The sequence below is a fragment of the Corvus moneduloides genome, chromosome 1, assembly GCF_009650955.1.
Source record: "Corvus moneduloides isolate bCorMon1 chromosome 1, bCorMon1.pri, whole genome shotgun sequence".
NCBI classification, from domain to species: Eukaryota; Metazoa; Chordata; class Aves; order Passeriformes; family Corvidae; genus Corvus; species Corvus moneduloides.
Genome location: NC_045476.1, coordinates 58,108,452 through 58,127,866, shown reverse-complemented (window position 1 = coordinate 58,127,866; position 19,415 = coordinate 58,108,452). Strand labels below are relative to the sequence as shown.

The window sequence follows — 19,415 nt, the reverse complement described above, 5'->3', positions numbered from 1 at the left end:
TTTCAAAAATTTTATATTCTTAGTATTAATCCTTAATTTAAACAGATGCCTTTTAATTACCAATGGATTAAATTAGGAATCAAGGTCTATATCTATACCCAGTAGACAGAGTTGTACTGCACTCTCTGAATCTATCAGCCAGGGTCCAGGTCTGAACTCAACATCAGGCATAACATAGAATTATGTCAAATTAAGTACAGACAAAACTGAAAGTGAAGGTTCTTTAAAGTGAAGGAGGAGAAATATTGTTTTACCTGACTTTCCTTGTTTGAACACCTTCTCCACAATTCTCTTTTAAGTCCACATTGGTCACCTTGCAGACACTCCAGGGCTCAGTAACCCATATGTACTGGCTGCAGTCACTGTGGCAGGGAACCACCTCATACACCTGGAATACACATTTAGTGTCAGTTTTGGTGCACACAAGTAAGATAAACATGCAAAAGTGATCATACAAAAAAGGAGTTAATGCTCTTTTTGGTAACAATAACAAATAAGAACTTGCTGATTTAGACACCATAGTAATAAAACAGATTAAATACTTGATAGAAAACTATTGAAATAGCAAAAAGACAGAAGCTATCAAATGATGGATTCTCTGGTTTTCTCTGCCACTAAGCCCATGCTGTGCCATTTCCACTAAAAACATCAACACAACAAACATAAAGCCTGTAACTAGGCTAGCTCATGAGTATAACTTTTTAAAAAATGTTGTTAAAACTCTTCTAGCACTTTATCTCTATCCCTCACATCTCTTCTCCATGATTCCATCCCACTATTATTATACTATTATCCCAGTTATTAGTTGTGCAGTTTTTGTATTTCTAAGGAGAGGCGACCTCAAGAGAAATTATACCAATATATATTGATTCACTTTATTTATTAATTGTGTATGCTTAAAATCCCTCTAATAAATTTGGGTACCAGCATTAGTATTATGTTTAGATTTGAATAAAAATTTTTAAATGGCATCTCATATAGCAATTTCTACAGTGTTCCATGTACTGACTCAAACAGACATTACAAAAAAAGAGACAGACAACATAGACACAATCAGGAAGAACATGTCAAGCTTATATCTCCATTTTAGAAACTCTTACCTGTGCCTGAAGAAAGTATTTTCATGAACCCAAAGAAAAAAAAAAACAAAGAGAAAAAGTTAGAATTATGAGAGGGAAGCATAGGTATTTAAATGGCATCAATTTAGCTTTTATTATAGACAATATTCTGTTCCTCTGCAAAGCAAAAGGCATCAATTTTTTTCTCTTGGATCTCCTTTGCTGTCACAAGGTAATTTGCGAAAATTTGCCCTTGGAAGAAAACAACTTTGATAAATCACAACTGGTGGGAAGAAACTGTGTATTACCTAGCCTCTTTCCATGTTAGATAGTAGAACTGTTTTCTTTTTTTGCCTGTAATGAGCATCACACCTTCACACAGTAGGGAATCCAGTTTCCCTTAGATATGAGAAAATCCTCAGTGTTTTTGGAGGACACTGGTCTTCTCTATTAATTGAAATTCTTCTGACAGCATTAAGTGGAATAAATTCAAAGGAATAAATGGAACTGGCAGTTCTCATCCTTCCAAAGTTCCTAAGTCCTTCATGGAATTCTTAATTATGCAAAAATTGCCTTGAAATTATACCAGCTAATTTGACATATCATTCTAGGTATCAAGTCAGCACAACTAAAACTGCTGGACAATCTAAGACTTGCCTTAAACAAGTCCTTGATTTCTTTTCAGCAACACTGCTTGCATATAAAAAGAGGGCTGATGTTTTGATAGTTAACCTACAACAAACCACCAATCCCAGAAAATATAATCCCTTGAATGCTAAATGTGTAGGGTCTGATATCCTATCACTATGCAGCTCATCAGCCCATGCACAAGACCACCAGCATAGTCAGCATACTTGGGCCTTCTGTGAACTACATAAACAATAAAAGACATAAAAGTGGGTGGTGAAAATGAATATTAAGGAAGGTACTGGACTCAGCTGAAAATTTGCTCTTTAGAATTTATCTCCAGAATTTCCAAAATGAGAATAGGGAAGCCTTAATTCAGGGAAATGTCTATATGTCTGACCCTGGTTAGCATAAGAAGAAATACATAAACCCCACACAATCAACAGCTTTTGCAGTAACATAAAATTTGGATATCTTGACAGAAAGCTGGAGGAGAACTCTATATTGCATTGCACATGTTAGAGGTGTTCTCCTGATCCTACTGGCACTTTTGTAGCTATGACTGCAGGCCACAGAATTTGGATGGTATAAGAGTTGCATACCTATCCTGCTCCTGATAAGGGGAAAAATAATGCCTGGAATCAATGAAAAGACTGATGTCCTTAATTTCTCTAACAGTCTCAGATTAGTCTCTTAATTTGAAATCATCTGATGGCCATTGACATGATTTTATATCAAACCTGACTCTAGTATTACTGCAATTATGATGTCTTTTAGCCTAATGAAGTCAGTACTGAGCAAGCTTTATTCAGTTGGAATGTGGTTTGGGAGCCACCCTGGCATGCCCGGCCCAGGAGGAAAGACACTGAGTGACACATCCAGCTTTCACTGCAGTCAGTCCTTCCTCAAATTACAGGCACACATGTCAGCCCTGAGAGACATTGAACGGCTTCTTAAAAAGGTCTTAAGCATTTTATTTCAGTGTTTCCCTAGCCTTACTTTTAGAAATTTTTCCCAAGGCTTAACCCAAATCTGCTGGCAGCAGTGTAAGCTCACTGCTTTTTATCCTATCCATGATGTCCATGAAAATGGATTATTTCCTCTTTCTTTGCAACAGCCCTTTATGTATGTACTAGCAGACTGCCAGCATTCCCCTCCCATCTCCTGTTCCCTGGGCTAGACATGTTGTAGTCTTTCCCCAGGGTCATAATTCCTAGATGGCATCTTACAGCATAGTCCCTTTGTAAATCATAGTCCACATAGTTGTGGGCACCAAAGATGCAATCTTACCACTATGGGCCATTTGTGTGCAAATAAACATGTTACATATATAAGTAATAAATATGTAACTAAAACACATATTTAATGATTGAAATGAATACTCTGAAAAGTCAGTGCTTTTTCAGCTGAATGGTGGATCATATTTAGTTTAAGTAACTTATTCAGAATTGGAATGACTGTGTATTTCTTTGCATGTTACTGAAATGACAGGGAATATATTCAAAAATGAAAAATACAGACTCTATATTCTTCAACATCCTTGTATTATCTGTGGAATGTCCTTCTCATGAAAATACTATATTTCCATTTTATTTATACAATAATTATACTTTGAATCGTCTACTATTATTTGGCAAGTATCATGTAACCACAAATCAAATGAGTCTAAGTACCGGCAGAGGGCAATAGTGTTGCATAAACGTGACGAACAGACCTCCAGCAAAATCACCTTTGATGCAGAAGAATACAAGCCTATTATGTACTACATGAATATTAAAGAAGGAAAAAGACTTTTGTATAGACTATAATTTGCTTCTATTGAAACACATTCCTCCTAATTTAAAGCATATTTACATGCTGACCCAAATCCAGCAACCCGCATTCTAGTTTGTATTTCGTTAAAGTAGATCACAAACTTAGTTTATTAGCTGCAGTTTAACACTTATGATTTTCTAAATTAGAAATAATTACATCCCCTAAAGTAGAAAATTAGATCAACAAGCCATTTCATTTTGTGCTAGCAAAATGTCAATAGGATAATATTAAGTACATGCATTTTTATTCAAATGTAAATTGAGAGCACATTTTTAAAAAATCTTTGAATATTTACAGAAAAGACCATGTGGTTGTTTAATATGCCTCTGCAGACTACATTAAATTCAACAGTAATATGAATATAAATCAACTTTGAAGAGCATAAGTTAATTGACAAGGAATGTTTTTCCTTTCTAAAACTCTCCAAGGAAAGAAGCTTCAGGGGTTTAACTTTGGCTAGTGCTAAACTTGGTCCCAAAGACTAAATGCCTATTAGTGGTCCAAGCATCCAAGCACTCCCAGGGTGCTCTTGGATCACATTTTATGGCTTAGTTTCACTTGAAGAGGATCCGGACTGTGTGGTCAGACTTCTCCTTACTGCAATATCAAGTACAGTTTGTGGGACAACTGGGAGATTGACTTCAGAAGTGCATTTGTGACTGGAAATGCACTGCCAGGGCAAGCATGCCCAAGAAAGTCAAGCTCCAGCTTGATGAGAACTCACTAAGGGACACTGGGATGATACTGTGTGACTGCTTGAGAGTTTTGTTTTCTGATCTAAGATATCAGGAAGTGACACAAAAAATCTTGCCAGTTTGAGCAACCAAAATGAGACATTTTACCCCCTGTCACAGAATCACAGAATTAGGTTAGAAGGGACCTAAAAGATCATCTAATTCTAAGCCCCCTACCATGGGCAGGGACCTTCCACTGGACCAGTTTGCTCAGAGCCCCATCCAACCTGGCCTTGAACATTTCCAGGGATGGGGTATTCACAACTTCTATGCACAACCCATTCCAGTGCCTTACCAACCTCTGAGTGAAGAATTTCTTCCTAATATCTAATCCAAATCTACTCCCCATTTGAAGTCCTTCCCCCTCGTCCTGTCACTACACACCCCCGTACAAAGTTTCTCTCCATCTTTCTTGGAGAATCTCTTCAGGTAAGAGATCTTCAGAAACACACTCTTCAAAATCTGCATGTAAACATGTTTTATTGTCTCCAATCCGCAGTTCAGAAAATAAGCAAAATTCTTGCAGATGAGGAAGTAATGAAGGTAGATCCTTTGCTGTGGAACTCTAAACCAACACATACTCCTTCTACCTCTATCTGCCCCTTATGCTATACCATTTTTCTACATCAACAAAAAATACAGATAAAAGGGTTATCTGAGATATGGAAAAAGCTATATCAATAATGTAAATATAAATCAAATTACCTGATTGACGTGATCTAGCTTTGGACATGGTCTTCCACCATTGTAGGGTTTTTCACGGAGCCATTTAGACCGAACCTTTACCCCACTCCCACAGGATTTACTACAGCGAGACCAGTTGGACCACTCACTGAGCTTGCAGTCTGAGGGGCATGGAATAATACAGGCTTCCTCAATATACCCTGTATGAACGAAAAAGGAAGTGAAATCTCTTCAGCATGTCAGTTTGCCATTTCTTCCCGAAGCCCTCGTCTACTTCATTTAGATTCTCCAAAGTTTGACTTGACAGGACTGTGTGAATAGAGAGATTTCTTCATCATTAGGGCTAAATTAAATTCTGCAGAAAATTGACACATATAGCTGGAGACTGTTTTAGAACAGCAGCTGAGCATCCTCACTGCTCATCATCCCATCTGTTTAGGATTCACACTCTCCAGATTTCAGCATTCAAACTTTCTGACAGCTATGGTGTAATTGACACTAACCATCTCTTGGCGGCATTGTTCTTACTCTGTATAAATGATATGTAATTTTTTTAAGGAAAAAAATGTTTAATTAAAGATACTCCACAACTGTATCAAGTAATTCAATTGTAGTTATACATCAAAAATCCAACTGAAAAGAAATGCATCTTGCTAGCCTGGAGCAAGGGAACTTAACACCTTGTGACCTTTCTAAGGCTAGAAAGAGAGAGTAGCCTGCCACGTTAATGATCTGCCGATTAACAACCATCTGCCCCCAGTAGCACACTGAATAATTACACTGAATGGAAAAGCAGATGTTTGGTTTGGATAAGTCATCGGTCCAGAGAGGTTGGAAGGGGGTATGACATGGTCTGCAGGGAGTAACATGAGGCCTCAATTCACTGAATAAGTGAAAATGTCTCTCTCAAAAGCAACATATGCCATAGCTATACAATATGTGTAATTTATTCCAATATTTAAGGGAGAAGCTATAATACATCAAATAAAAAGCTGGCCTTTATTGCATTTTTACTACAACTGTATCCTGAACTCTCTTATCCCCTTTCCTCTATCAGATCTGCAAAGTACCATTAGCAAATATTCACATTACAGATTAAAAACCTTGGTGCATTTAAAATTGTATTAAAATATTTAATTAAAATATTTAATGAAAACAGTTGGAAAATTGGCATGTACTTGGCTAAGATAATTCTCAAAAGATTGGCACAGTTTGCTAGGCTTCAAATGTTTCAATTGTTTGTCAGATATATTTACATTTTTAAATTCAAAAGGAGTCTTTTCATCAGAGCTGAACTGGTTTTAACCTATGCTTCTGAGTAAAGTTGTTCTGTCTCTTCCAAAAGCAACCAATAGCAACCAATCTCAAGGTTTGTAAATAATCAGACCACTTAGGTTTTAATTCTGTATACCTATTCCTAGTTAATTTGTTGTTTTAGATATAGTTAATTTGTTTTAATAGCTTATCTAGTTAATTTGTTTTAGATATAAAGAAAAGAAAGTTTTTTAAAGACCTACAGTAGCATTCAGAGTATTTTACGGTCATATTCAGGCGATGGTTTTATCATGTATGGTTTTACTCTGTTTAGAAGTACAGAGCACATTCTGGACTTGAGCGCCTTGAAACTACTGCTCACCAAATGTATCCTCCTTAAAATGCTTATTTTATATACGGAATGTTATTAGCTTGAATTACAAGCATATTTATTAAATATCTGTTGCCATTTGATCAACCAGTTCAGTGATATTATGTAAAAGGGACACTGTGTTAGACAAAATACATTTTTGAAGATCGCATCCCTGCATATCAGAGGTGCTGACATAGATTGCCCTGCAGCAGTAGATGCAAAATTGACTACATCTCACTTTACCTGACATCTGTGAGTCCTAGAAATCTGATGCACCCTATATCAGAGCTCCATCCTACACTGAACTTTGATTGCATAAATACCAAAGTCTGTATCTTCACCAAAAATGAACTTTCAACTGGCCCTCTCAGGTGCTATACAAAACCATGGACTCATGCAATCAGGAAGCTACTGAGGGAAAATGGAAAAAAATACCCAAAGCAAGTTAAGAAAAATAACTCCCTTCAAACAATAAATGTTTACTGACATTTAATGTCTGATAGAACTAAGTGAAGATTTTATTGCTCTATGAAATTTCTTGTGATCCTGAAGTGCTGCTTTTACCTTCAACATAACTTCTAAATAATTTTTTTTTCTGGAGAAACCTTTCTACTATAGCACAGTTATGCATTTACCATTTGTTAAATTTCTGTCTCTGGTAATTAAGGTCTGAAAAATCCAAATTCAAGTTGTTTTAAATATACTGTACATCCTTAAGTAGGTAACTTTAATTGGTACAGGCTGCTTCAGGAAGACTTTGTTATCAGGAATTCCATAGACCTCTGAGTTTGTCTTAATAACTATGAAAGTGATCTTCCCAATCTTTGTCAAGATTTTCTCCAGGATACCATGGTATTTTGGGACTTTGATAATACTTCATAGCCTACCAAAAGGAGCCTGCATGGAACACACTAAACTAAAATAATTGACAAATTAGAAACTGTTTTTTCTTTTCCCCTTCAGTTCATCCAGACAAGGGCAAAAAGTTTAACAACATGTTTAGAATCTTGCAGATAGAAGTTGTATCAAATACATTACAATACATGCAATTTCCAGGTAACATTTTAATTACACTGAGCTGTATTCCAAGTGATTCCATAAAATATCAAATGAAACCATATCACTAGAGCAACCTTTATACTATCTACAAAATATTTACATTGAAGTCAGCCACCAAATCTGCCTTACCATAGGATGCAAAAAGGCCAGAATATTACCATATTACAGATATAGAGTCTCAGTAAGAGTTATAGAATGGAAAACTGCAACCTTGCTGGTATGTTAATGCATTTTGTAGAGGATGCAGTGGTTCAGATGACACTACCCACACACTGTATAATCAAAAGATACTGAACTGCAATCTTATTCTGGGTCCTTAATCCTGCAAGCTTAATGAAATAGCTTCTGCTCACCATACAGCTCTTTCTTACGCCATCTCCATGATATCTGGCCTATGATGGTCTCCTCTCCCTCTTTCCTATTTTCTCAGAAAAGCTTCAAGACTTAAACTCCACATATGAAAGTAAAATAGTTGAACAAGAAGAATGGGAAAGACATGTTTAGAAGAGAACAAGAATGGAGTCAATCAATGAAAGCATCAAAAAGGGGCTCTAACAAGGTAGGAAGGCTTGGTGATCCTGGAAGCATGGAACATTTTTGGAGAGCAGAGAGAAAAACACTTATTATTTTGTAAGATGCAAGACAAGCATTAAAGACTCCTAACCACTGGTATACTGAGAACACTGTTAAGGTGTCCACAAAGGAATGTCAGAGCTTCTCCAAACAGAAGGAAAAGAAAATAAGTAAGTGAAGGACAGGGAAGTGGTCACAGCACCAAGTCTGACAGAGTTCAAGAAGTGTTTGGACAATGCTCTCAGTCACATGGTGTGACTCTTGAGGTGTCCTGTGCAGGGCCAGGAGTTCGACTTCGGTGATCCTTGTGGGTCCCTTCTAACTCAGGACATTCTATGATTTTATGAAGTTATTTTTCGTGGCAAAGAGTCAGAATTCGAAACAACAGAGGAGATGCAAAACAAAAGAGAGACTAAGGAGGAATAGAGGAAAGGGTAAGAAAAGACATGGAGAGAGAAGAGGAAATAAATGGCTCAGAACATAAAGTCAAGAGAATTGTAAGGAGATACTGCATAGGGATAGAAAATAAAGAAAGACGAGAAAAGAAATAAACATCCTGCCAAGAGTAATATCTTGGTGAAGCACAAACAGAACAAAGTGCTCTCAAAAGCTTACTCTGGTATCCTCTGTCCAGACAGTGAAATGTAACGAAGAATGTTCTCGCAATTCAAAATAGAGGACAAAGGGAAGAAATACAAACACTGTGCCCTCTGATTTGAATTCCATATGTAATTAGTATGCAGAATGAAAATGACCTTGTTTTATCCGACATCAAAAAGTTTTTGGCATATTCATCCCTTGGCACATTTCTTCTCAGTGGCCTCAATATTTTGCCCAACAGACTATTTAGCATTTAGCTATGCTACTGGATTCCCTTAGAACTGAGGCAGAAGCAGACTTCAAATTGCTTACAGATATCACTTTTGTCAAGAAAGAAGAGTGAATTAAAAAAATAAATTACTTGTTGCAAATTACTTGTTCCACTCCACTTACTACCTATCAAATGATACTTTTCAGGAAAAGCTTCTCTGAACTTGTCATCACCTCAGATGCCTTTCTTTGTGTATGAAGTCAGCATATCTTTTAGGGTGATTATCTCCATAACTTCATAGCAATCCTCCCTCAAATCCAAGAAAGCAGATGTTCAGGAACTTTGAAAAGTTTATACTTTCTTTTTTTAAATTTCTTTTGGTTGTTTTTTTTTAAATTTCAGATGTTTGTATTTGTCAACCTTGTTCACACTGCAAAAATTTTAGCAAGTGAGAAGACAGCATGGTGTTGTACAGAAAAAATATGTTAAAAAAATACTGAAATGCAGAAACCAGAAATACTACATGCAAATGGGACTGGTGATGGAGATACATAGTTTCTGACATGAAAAGGATATGAATGAGCCATGTTTTAATTTTCAGCATTGTTTTCAGTTTGATGAAATCATCCTTGAAAAGGTACCACTTGTGTTGGACAAACCTTGTGTGCGTGTTAGTATAGAACCTTATTACAGAAACAAGCCTCTAGTGTGTGGGTAAGCATCTGTATGGTGGAATATCATCCAATTATATCACACAGACTGGTTGGTTGATATAATTGCACCAAAAGTCATACCAGAGCTCTGAGGTTTAAGGAACAAGCAAGAAATCACCAAGATAAAACACAACAGATGTAGAGAGAAGGAAAGAATGGGAGCAGTGAAATGTCTATGAAGAAGAGCTGAGAAGGTGAGGGAGGGACAGTGAAAGAGAAGACTAACACTGTAAAGGCTGGAAATCTGTTCTCTGGACATTAGCAGTTCACTTTTTGCCTGCTGTTTCTCATCCTGACTGAAGTCGTTCACTGAATGCTTCCTGCATCTCTTCCTTCTTGTAACATCTGAGGGATGTTGGAGAGATGAGACCTTGGTGTACTGCGGTACAGGGTACAGGCCTTCCATGGTCCAGAGAGGTGTTGGAAAGAGTTGCCTATATCTAGGGGCCTATGTCTGGTCCCAGGGCAGTAGTTTCTCAATTATTTCAGCTCCTATAAGACTGTGAAATGGGTAGTTGTCTGTTATGAGTGAGAACACGGCTATTCTATCATTAAAGATTATAGAACCACAATTTAACAAATGGCTTTGAACCACTAGGAGTATGAACTGAACTCATTAGTAAAAGAGAAAAGTTTACTGTCCCATTGCTAATTGGCTATAAAATCTGGACTCCTAGAGCAAACTCATTAACAGATGTGATGGATAATTTATAAGGGAGGACTTTAATGGACTTCACGCTTTCTCTAATGACAAAACAGGATAAGTAGGTGGATATAAGACTTTTCCCCACAAACTGCATGTGCAATGTGTAGGAACAGACTGACTACTCCAGTTGAAGGGTGCAAACATAAACATCTTACAAAATGTTTACATGAACTTTTGTCCCTAGGACTGACAAAGTTATGCTCCTGCTTTCATGATTAAATGCCATGCTATGTTTCAAAGAAAAAAACCTGCAATGTCAAAATGGTTTATGTTCTTCTCATAGATTTTTTTTTCCCAGGAAATATAAAGTTCATGGATCTCATCTTCCAGGACAAAGAAATATACAAGTATTTGCATTTCATTTGTAACAGAATATATATATATTTCTAGAGACTATTCATATTTCTGCTGAGCCATGGATAGATTGAACACCATAAGATTTTTTTTTTTTCAGGATTACCCTTCACAGCCTCAAAATCTGAGAGCAATTGCTCATGCTTAACTATCTCCTGCATCAGTAATTCTTTCTCTGGTGAACTAACTACAGGTCTTTGAATTGATGGAGGACTGCTTTAAGACTGATATCCTGTTGACAAGGCAGATGTGGTGGCATCAGAATTCAGAGGCCTAAGGTAGGCTTTCTGGAGCAGATCAATAGGTAGCATATTCCTAGAGAACACACAACATAAATACACATATATTTTAAAAAATACGAGAAAATATATAAGCTATGAAGCAGCAAAGTATCTTAATAACAATTTGAGAACCTAGGCTTAGTACCACACTAGATTAGAACTTCCTATGGGAAATATATTTACTTTTGAATAAACATTCAACAGAAAGCTTTAATTAAATTTTAGCACCAATTTTTTTTTCTTGATAAATTTGCATTGCTTCAGGTTAGAATACTGAGAGTGAAATAAACAGATTTTTAAAATCCTAATAAAAGTGGATAAAGCAAGCTGTAACAGATCTTGGACTATACAGACTGTTATATCATGCAAAATTTTATTTTATTGCACATATAAGCAATTAAATACAAAATTCCTCGATTCACATTGATACTCTTAGCAGCTGTTGCAAAAGTATTCACTGATACGCAGATATTTCTCTCTAATCCTCCACATAAGCCTTGTAGCCACAGAGGGCTTTGTAGAGTCTGCACAAATCAATGCATCTCATTTAATTAATGCTAAAGGGGGAAATAATCTCACACTAATAAGGCAGCAGACAAACTATCCTGACTGCTTGACTGTGCCTAAGGTCTTAACAGTAAACGGACATGAATTAAGAAGGGTAATACGACCTATATAAAAATGCTGCATCTGTCTGCCATGCGGCTCTGCTTGCCTTCAGTAGGCGCACACAAATACAATCACCGCTCAGCTTATGTGGGTCATGATTCATAATTGATATATGATGGAGAAAAACTAAATACCGAAGAGTAAATAGCGTAGTTCATAAGCATGACAGTGGCTTGCTTTTAATTTTTTGTCATGAAAATTCCAAAGTACAGTTTAAAGGTAAAATGAAGAGAATCTCAATTTTTTTCACAAATGCATGGAAACAGATTGTTGGCAGACTCATGTCATTATCCACAGAACTCTACAGTACACAAGTGATGATAGCGATAAAGCTATGAAAAACAACTGCTGCTTTTCTAATTGAAGAAAACCTTTCACACTTGACTAACAAACTAAGTACATGTTTTAATATTTCTCCAATAAAATTACCTATGTAGTATTGATGAAAAGCAGGAAGCAGAGAAAGGGCAATTTATGTGTCTTCCATTAAGGGAAACAGGTAAACAACAGCTCAGTTACCACTTTTAGCTGATGTCAGCACATCTGCTGACAACTGGAAGCTACTAACTCTTGCCCACACTCTGCAGAACTGGAATGGCTGAAAAATACCAGTGGCAGAATATTTCAAATGGCTGCTGAATAGTGTAAACTCTTACCAATACATTTAACTCAAATTTGAAACAAAATATTTTGAAAATAAAAGTCAAAATGCTTGGCATATATATCACAGACGAAAAAAGAAGGGAAGGAAAAAACAAAGCACCTTGTCTCTCTGCAGATGAAACTTAGGTCTACCTTCAGCTGTTTGTTTGGGGCTTTTTTTGAAGCACATCTTAAGCTACAGAAAGCTAAAGACCCTCTGCAGAAGGACTTCTGCCCCCTGCTTCCCAGCATTCTCACCTAGCAGTAAAAACAGATTTAGTTAACTATATTTTGTCGTTACTTTTCTTTTACTGCCACTCCTGTCTTTTTGAGAAACTTGTTTGTACTTGGGGCTTTCTAACTGCACCCAAAATTTCAAAAATTAGCACAGGAATCCTCTGATGGCTATACTAATTTAGGGTGTTCCTTGTGTCACATCTGTCCTTATCTCCTTGGTGTCTGTGAAACAGTCTGTTAGTTAACTCTTCTCAAATATTTTGAACATGAGATGCATCAAGCAGGAAAAAGAGCCCTTGAAGTATTTATTCTTCTGCTCCTGTTTACCTTTCCTTTTCTGAATAAATCAACTGAATTGTGATGATAAGCACATAACATTTTGCAAAACAAATAGCTTATGAATTTTTGGGTACAGCAGAGGAAGTCTGTCTTCTCATTCTGTCCGCTCAAAACAACAAGACTTGCAACACCAACCTCTTCATGGTTTCATAAATTTACATTGCAATATTTACTTATAACTTTCAAAAGTCTCACAATTTGAGTTTCTTGTGTCATTTGAATATATCACATAACATATCTCATGATGTTTTAATAACATCAGCGTGGGTGCAGTTTATCCCTCTTGTCAGATTTAAGGGTTGTTTGCGCAGTTGAAGAAGTTCAATTATCTCCATTTCCCACCTCAGGATTTCATAGTGTCAGAAGACAACAAAAGTTCAAGTAAAAGTTGGATACAAGACAGGAAATATCTTTCTTTAAATGTTGGTCTTGTTTTCTCTCCTAGTGCAAGCTAATTCACCAAATCATATCCTATAAAAACTGCAATTACATAATATTTTACTTGGAAAAGAAGTAACAGACCCACAGGAACTAAGAGTAAAACACATTTCTGAGTGAAACAGATAACATAGCAGAAAAACCTGATGACACTTTGGATCAATTATAAAATTAGTGAAAATCCAGTGAAAAATCAGTTACAAAATGAGTGAAAAATCACAGCTGTAGGGAAATAAGCACCTCTGTTAAAATTTACAGAAATAACCCAAGCAAGCTTGAATTATGTGTCAAGTTCTGCTTGAAAAGCCAAATGCAGATTGATGAGAAGCTACAAGGCACTTTTATTTTCCAGCAGGTGGGGTATTATTGTGATACCACAGAAGTCCCTTGTTGATTTGGCATAATATAGCTTTTATGTTTGTTCTTGAAGAAAAAAAACCAAAACAAAACAAAACAAAGAGCACACAGAAACCTAGAGAAGAAGCCAAACTGAAGAACTGTCACACAATAAGGGCATGAGAATAACAACAAAAGCATCTTAAATAAATACTGGGAAGATATAAAATAAGATTTAACTGGCAAAACAGCACTTTGTACACATTGAAAAAAATAAAACAAATAATCAGAATGTAATCCATGAATACAAAGCAGTTATTCAGAAAAGGCATTAAACATAAACTAAAATTAGATTGAAAAATCTATATTATTTGTTCTAGCTGCCTTGTATCTGCAAAAGTATGCTAAACCTGGAAAAATGCTGAAGGCAGACAATAAATTAGGTAAGCTTTACATAAGCCTATACTATGTGTATGTACAACACCTGTCAATAACAAGATCTTCTGGAAAGGAAAGCATAAATTTAGTGATGTATTCATTAGCATCAGTTTAAACCTTTATCATCAAAGTCATGTTAGATACTTCATTCCCTGTATACATGAAATTCCTATCAAACAATTTTAGGAAAGTAGAAGGAATACAGGATCAGCTCAGTATGAATTCTGAGCTTCATCTGCTCACACATTACACCATGGACTAAGTTAACATGCACTGTCCCCCTCAAATTGAACTGACGAGGAAACAGAGACGGGGAGGGGGGTGAGGTGGGGGGTGGTGTGGTGGAATATCGAGGAACCAGACACCTTAATGAACCGGTCTAGAAAGAAAGAATTCAAAAGAAAACACCACATAAAAACAATGGGTTCAGGCTTCCCAATATACAACAAGTATAGTTATGACAGGAAAATATTTCCATTTTACAAAGTTTAAAGAGACTTCAAATCTCCCATGAGAAAAATGTGATGGAACTGGAGAAAAAAAGAGCACAACAAAGCAATGCTGCGTTGTGTTTTTGGAAGGATGCCTGTGAGTGCTAGTAGCATGTAAACAGCTGCCCTGGCTATAGTAGGAATAACAGTAATACATTGTTAGCAGCTTTTCCACTGGATTATTATCCATTGTGGTCACTGTGAATGTAGGCCACATTCACTGATAAAATATATTGGATCAGAAATTACTAGCATGAAGAGAGAGTTATGACAGGGTAAACAATGATGGTTGAGAATATTCTTTTTTTATAATTTTTCATTCCTCTTATATCTCTTTGTTTCTTTCAGTGGCATTGTACCTCAAAATGCACTGCTAGGGCTTGAAAGCAGCTATGCCCCAACTTGTTCTACACAAAAAAATTGTTCCTAGCAGCAGCATGCTACCTACCACATACAACACCTACAATTTGCTCTTGGACAAGCAGTTTCCTTTTTTTTGACACAAGAGCTGGCAGTCCCCATTCTTCAAGTCATTGAAAACTGATTGGCCATGGGACATCAGTTCCCCTACTTTCCTACATATTGAAGTGCTTTTACAATTCTTCACTTTTCAAAGGTCACTCTGAACTTAATGCTGAAAAAACATGAATTTCTAACATACTGTCAAATACTGTTAAATTTAAAAAACCATCAGCAAAGAAATAGGAAAAAGTTTCTGTTCTGTATTTTCTAATGGTGCCTTCAGAACAAATCAGATTATTCCACAACTTTTTTTTTGAGCAGTTTCTGAGGAGATTTCTAATTTTCCCAGGACAACTGCCCAGTCCAGGCATATCTGTGCTCACACAACTGCTGGTCGTTAAAAGCAGACGCTTCTTTTGGTACTACAAAGATGGCAAGTGGCCATGGTCAGGCAGACCAAGTATAGCACATCCTCTTTATACTACACAGAACAAAACTAGCTCTTTGCAGACCTCATCCCTGAGCAAATAGCTGAGAACAGAATTAAAGAACATTCTCAGAGTAAAAAGATTTGCTGTCCCATGAGAACTTAGGATTTAGACTTTGTCATTTAGATGTGTTTAAATAAACTTACCTTTCAAGTATGAGTTATCTACAGCAAAAGATGATTTTGGATAAAAAAAAAAGGGACAAAATTCTCCACCAAATTATCTTCCAGCTTTGCTTTGAGGAATTTAGCTGAATGCTCACTTTTCCATCAAATAACAAAGATGTGCTAACACCTTGACTTGATACATTGAATTTGTAGTTTATCAAATCTTTAAACGGGAATTAACAGCATGAATTAAAATCTCCTTATGTAATTTAATTTCTTTGATTAGCTATTTCAAATATAGCCAACTAAATAAATGAAATTTCTGTTATCTTAATTTAACATTAGAGAGTAGAACATATGTGAATTAAACTTACATTGACCTTTTAATGGCACTAACACCCAGTTTTTTCATACCAATTGTTCAGATACAGGTTTGCACCACAAGCAGGAAAAAAGTGAACACAAAAACTCCAGTGATGTCAATTAGCACATTTCTGGCTCACTGAAAGCCAGAAACTGCCAGTTTTGACCCTAATGCTACAGATGCATCCCCTTTAGGAAGGAACACTGTTCTTTCCTGGAGCAATGAAAATACAAAGAATATAAAGTCTTTAACCATCCTAGTTTTACACATGACAGATTTACACAGAGAAAAAGTGCTGTGTGCTGTTGAACTCAGGTCAATGCATGCCTGTTTGTTAAAGTGCTGAAGAGCAAATGGTAGAGATAAGCCTATATAAGGAGTTTAAAGAATCTGTGGAATTTCAGCCTTTCCAAAATAGTCCTGTGCTTGTTAATTTTTTGAGAATTTGCCCCTTCTAAATGGCTTTATTCTCAATTTTCTAGATACAGTTATCAGGAAAAAGAACAATATTTTAATTTTTTCAATTAAAATACCTAATTAGTAGCTTACCATGATTTTACTTAATGTTACAATTTTAAAAGTCAGCAAAAATATGTGCTGGGTTTGAAGGCATCTTGGGATAAAAGGCAGCCTAAACAATAAATATTAATCTTCTAATTCTACTTGTACACATGTAATGTTAAATTTAAATAAAGCACATAAGTAAACAGATGAAAGAAAATAGGCTTGTAAATACCATGACTGTTGCACCGTGATGTTTCCACAAGTCGATTGTTTTGGTCGTAGCATGCCATGGCCTGGTAACGATAGCCTTGTCCACATTCCTTAACGTCTCCTTGTACCTTCATTCCCAGCAATACTTCTGTCTTACCCTCTGGTAAAATACAGTCTGACCAATTTCCCACAGACTGAGCACTGTACTTGTCACATGGACAAAACTGATTCTCAATCAGAGGATACAACTGAGAATTTCTGCATTTGTCGTTTTTCTTACTTTTTCCTAGAAAGAAAAAATAGTTATTTTAGCAAGTTTTTATCAGCTTGCAGCTTATCTCCCAAATATTTCATTTAGACTTCTGTAAAAAGTGCTTGCAACCACATACACATGCCTAATATTAGTCACATTAAACTTTATTAAATTAGGTTATTGACTTGAATTTCTAAAGTAGTGAATACCTACAATTTGCACAAAGGCAATGTCTTTTTTAAAAAGAAGATGTAATTTATTTTTATTTTGGATAAAAATGTTTGGGGAGTAAAGCTTGAAAAAGTTAGCAATTAAACAAATACACCCTTTTCCTCCTATTTCATCAGCAGTGTGCAGTTCAATAACAAGATTTCTATCCGGATCAAGCTTTTTCAAGTTGAATGAAATTGCAGAAGGAAGCAACATGCATCTTTGCTACAATAGCACCTTCTTTTAAAATGTCAAAATTATTTAATTTAATCATCTGTTATCATACATTCGTTCATAATTACCATTCTTCCCCTCTAACAGAATAAGCTCCTTTTCTGAATTTGTTTCCATTCAATTCTGTTCTTGTTTTCTTTCCTAAACTGGAGCATAGCCATCCACTCAATTTCCCCTTCTCATTAAATCTATTTAAATCTTCTCTTTGGTAAAGTTTGCTTAGTTTTCTCTCCATGCCAGACAGTTCCTATAAATTAATGTAGTAGTCTTTGCAAAAGTAGTTGTTGTTACTAAGTACTATCTAAGTAGTTGTTACTTAGATAATACTGTAAATTAATATTCTGTATTTTTGGTGCAAAACCAATACATGTAGCATTTTCCTTGCTGTTCAAAACAAGGCACTGGACACAACTTTGCAGCATCCTTAGTTCTTGTATTTACTACTGCCTTCATTTAGAATAGAAAGTGGGTACCTGGAAAAACGTTTATCATCCTTTTGACAACACAACTTCTTACTAAATGTATGCTTCTCCTCTGGAAGTATTTACTGGGAATAATTATGAATTTACTCCAAGTCAAGTATTACAAGTTAGTCTGCTTAACACATTGCCACAGAGAACACATCATAGCACACATCACAGAGTTAGCAAGTTCGAATAGGTAACTTAAATGAGGACAGGAAGTATTGCAAAGTGTTAATGATGTGGTAGGAGAATATGTACTTTCTTGCTCTGTTTTTAAAATATGGAAAAATGCTGTTAGTCAGTTTCGTTCATTTTTTTCATTGTGGAAGCAAACCTGACATAAAGTTTACTGGAATTATTAGACAGTCACAGTGAGGCTTCCTTAAGATCATGAATTATTCATTGTCCACTGGTCTTCTGATTTGCAGGGGGATAGAGATGGGGATAGGGTTTGGATCCTATCACATTCTTTCAGAAGCTGCTAATGGGCACCCCCCTTAGCTAGCTTTCCTTCACCACAGACAATACAGACTAATTGGCAAAGAGCGCTGTGACAGAGCCTAAGCCTTACTCTTGAGCTTTCAATTATAATTTAGAAGCAGAGCATGTTTTTTTTCTCTTCACTTTATGCAGAAGAAAAAACAATTTCAAAAAACTCCCCCAACAAAACAACAGATTAAAAAGAGGTTGAAGAGAAAAAAATATTTCAAAGTGAAACAGTGTCCATTATGTAGAACTAGGACAAGTCTGCGGCGAGAGCATCGCTGGTAAATCTTTTTATTCTGCTAAGTAAAACCTAAAGGACACAAAATAAGAGCACAAATAAGGACATAAAATTGTCTCAAGAAATAAGGCAGAAAATTAAGCATATTGCCTCATGTGGTCTGTGGTGCTGAATGTAGACAATGGAAGAATGGCAAAAGAAAGAACTCGGAGAGCCAACATTCAGCCAGAGAAAGGACTGGCTTAATCACAAATCTGACATTCAAGACTGTAGCTAAGTTCAAAAGAGGTAAACAAAAGCTTAAGGCTGAAAATGGTAATCTATAGCAAAATGCTGAAAGCACTCAGCTGCCATAGTAATTCTAAATGCACTAAAAAACACCATCAGAGAGGGAAGTCCACTTAAGCCGAGACCAAATGTGGGAAGAAGAAGACAAGTGGGTTAACATCTGATCATGTTAAGGTGAGATGATTGCTGACTTGTCTGTCAAAAAAACCCACACAAACAAACAAACAAACAACCCCAACAGAACAAAAAAAAATCCTACTATGTGCACTATATTTAGGAAAAAAAAAGGCATTTTTCTATGTTCTCCCATCTTCTCTCTAGCCACTTACCCATATCAAGAGTCTCTGACATATGGCACGAGTTTTTACTCCTGGGTATTGCTCCACCAACAGCATATAGAGCATGACACTGCATCTGGTTTCTGCCACTGTGACATTTGTCATAAGGGAACCTCAGAAGTTCTCAGGTTTTAAAC

The 19,415-nt window shown here is 36.2% G+C and overlaps 1 protein-coding gene across 8 annotated transcripts in view; it reads right to left on the bottom strand.

Annotated features, from left to right (window-relative positions):
• THSD7A (thrombospondin type 1 domain containing 7A) overlaps window positions 1–19,415 on the bottom strand; it is a 285,664-nt gene that overhangs the window by 26,743 nt on the left and 239,506 nt on the right. For all 8 annotated transcript variants that reach the window (XM_032111028.1, XM_032111075.1, XM_032111082.1 and 5 more), the window contains 4 exons: window positions 16,790–17,053; window positions 4,940–5,118; window positions 1,101–1,106; window positions 255–388 (listed from right to left, as the gene is read on the bottom strand). In XM_032111028.1, coding sequence (XP_031966919.1) covers window positions 255–388; window positions 1,101–1,106; window positions 4,940–5,118; window positions 16,790–17,053 — 583 coding nt within the window. The remainder of the gene's footprint in view (window positions 1–254; window positions 389–1,100; window positions 1,107–4,939; window positions 5,119–16,789; window positions 17,054–19,415) is intronic.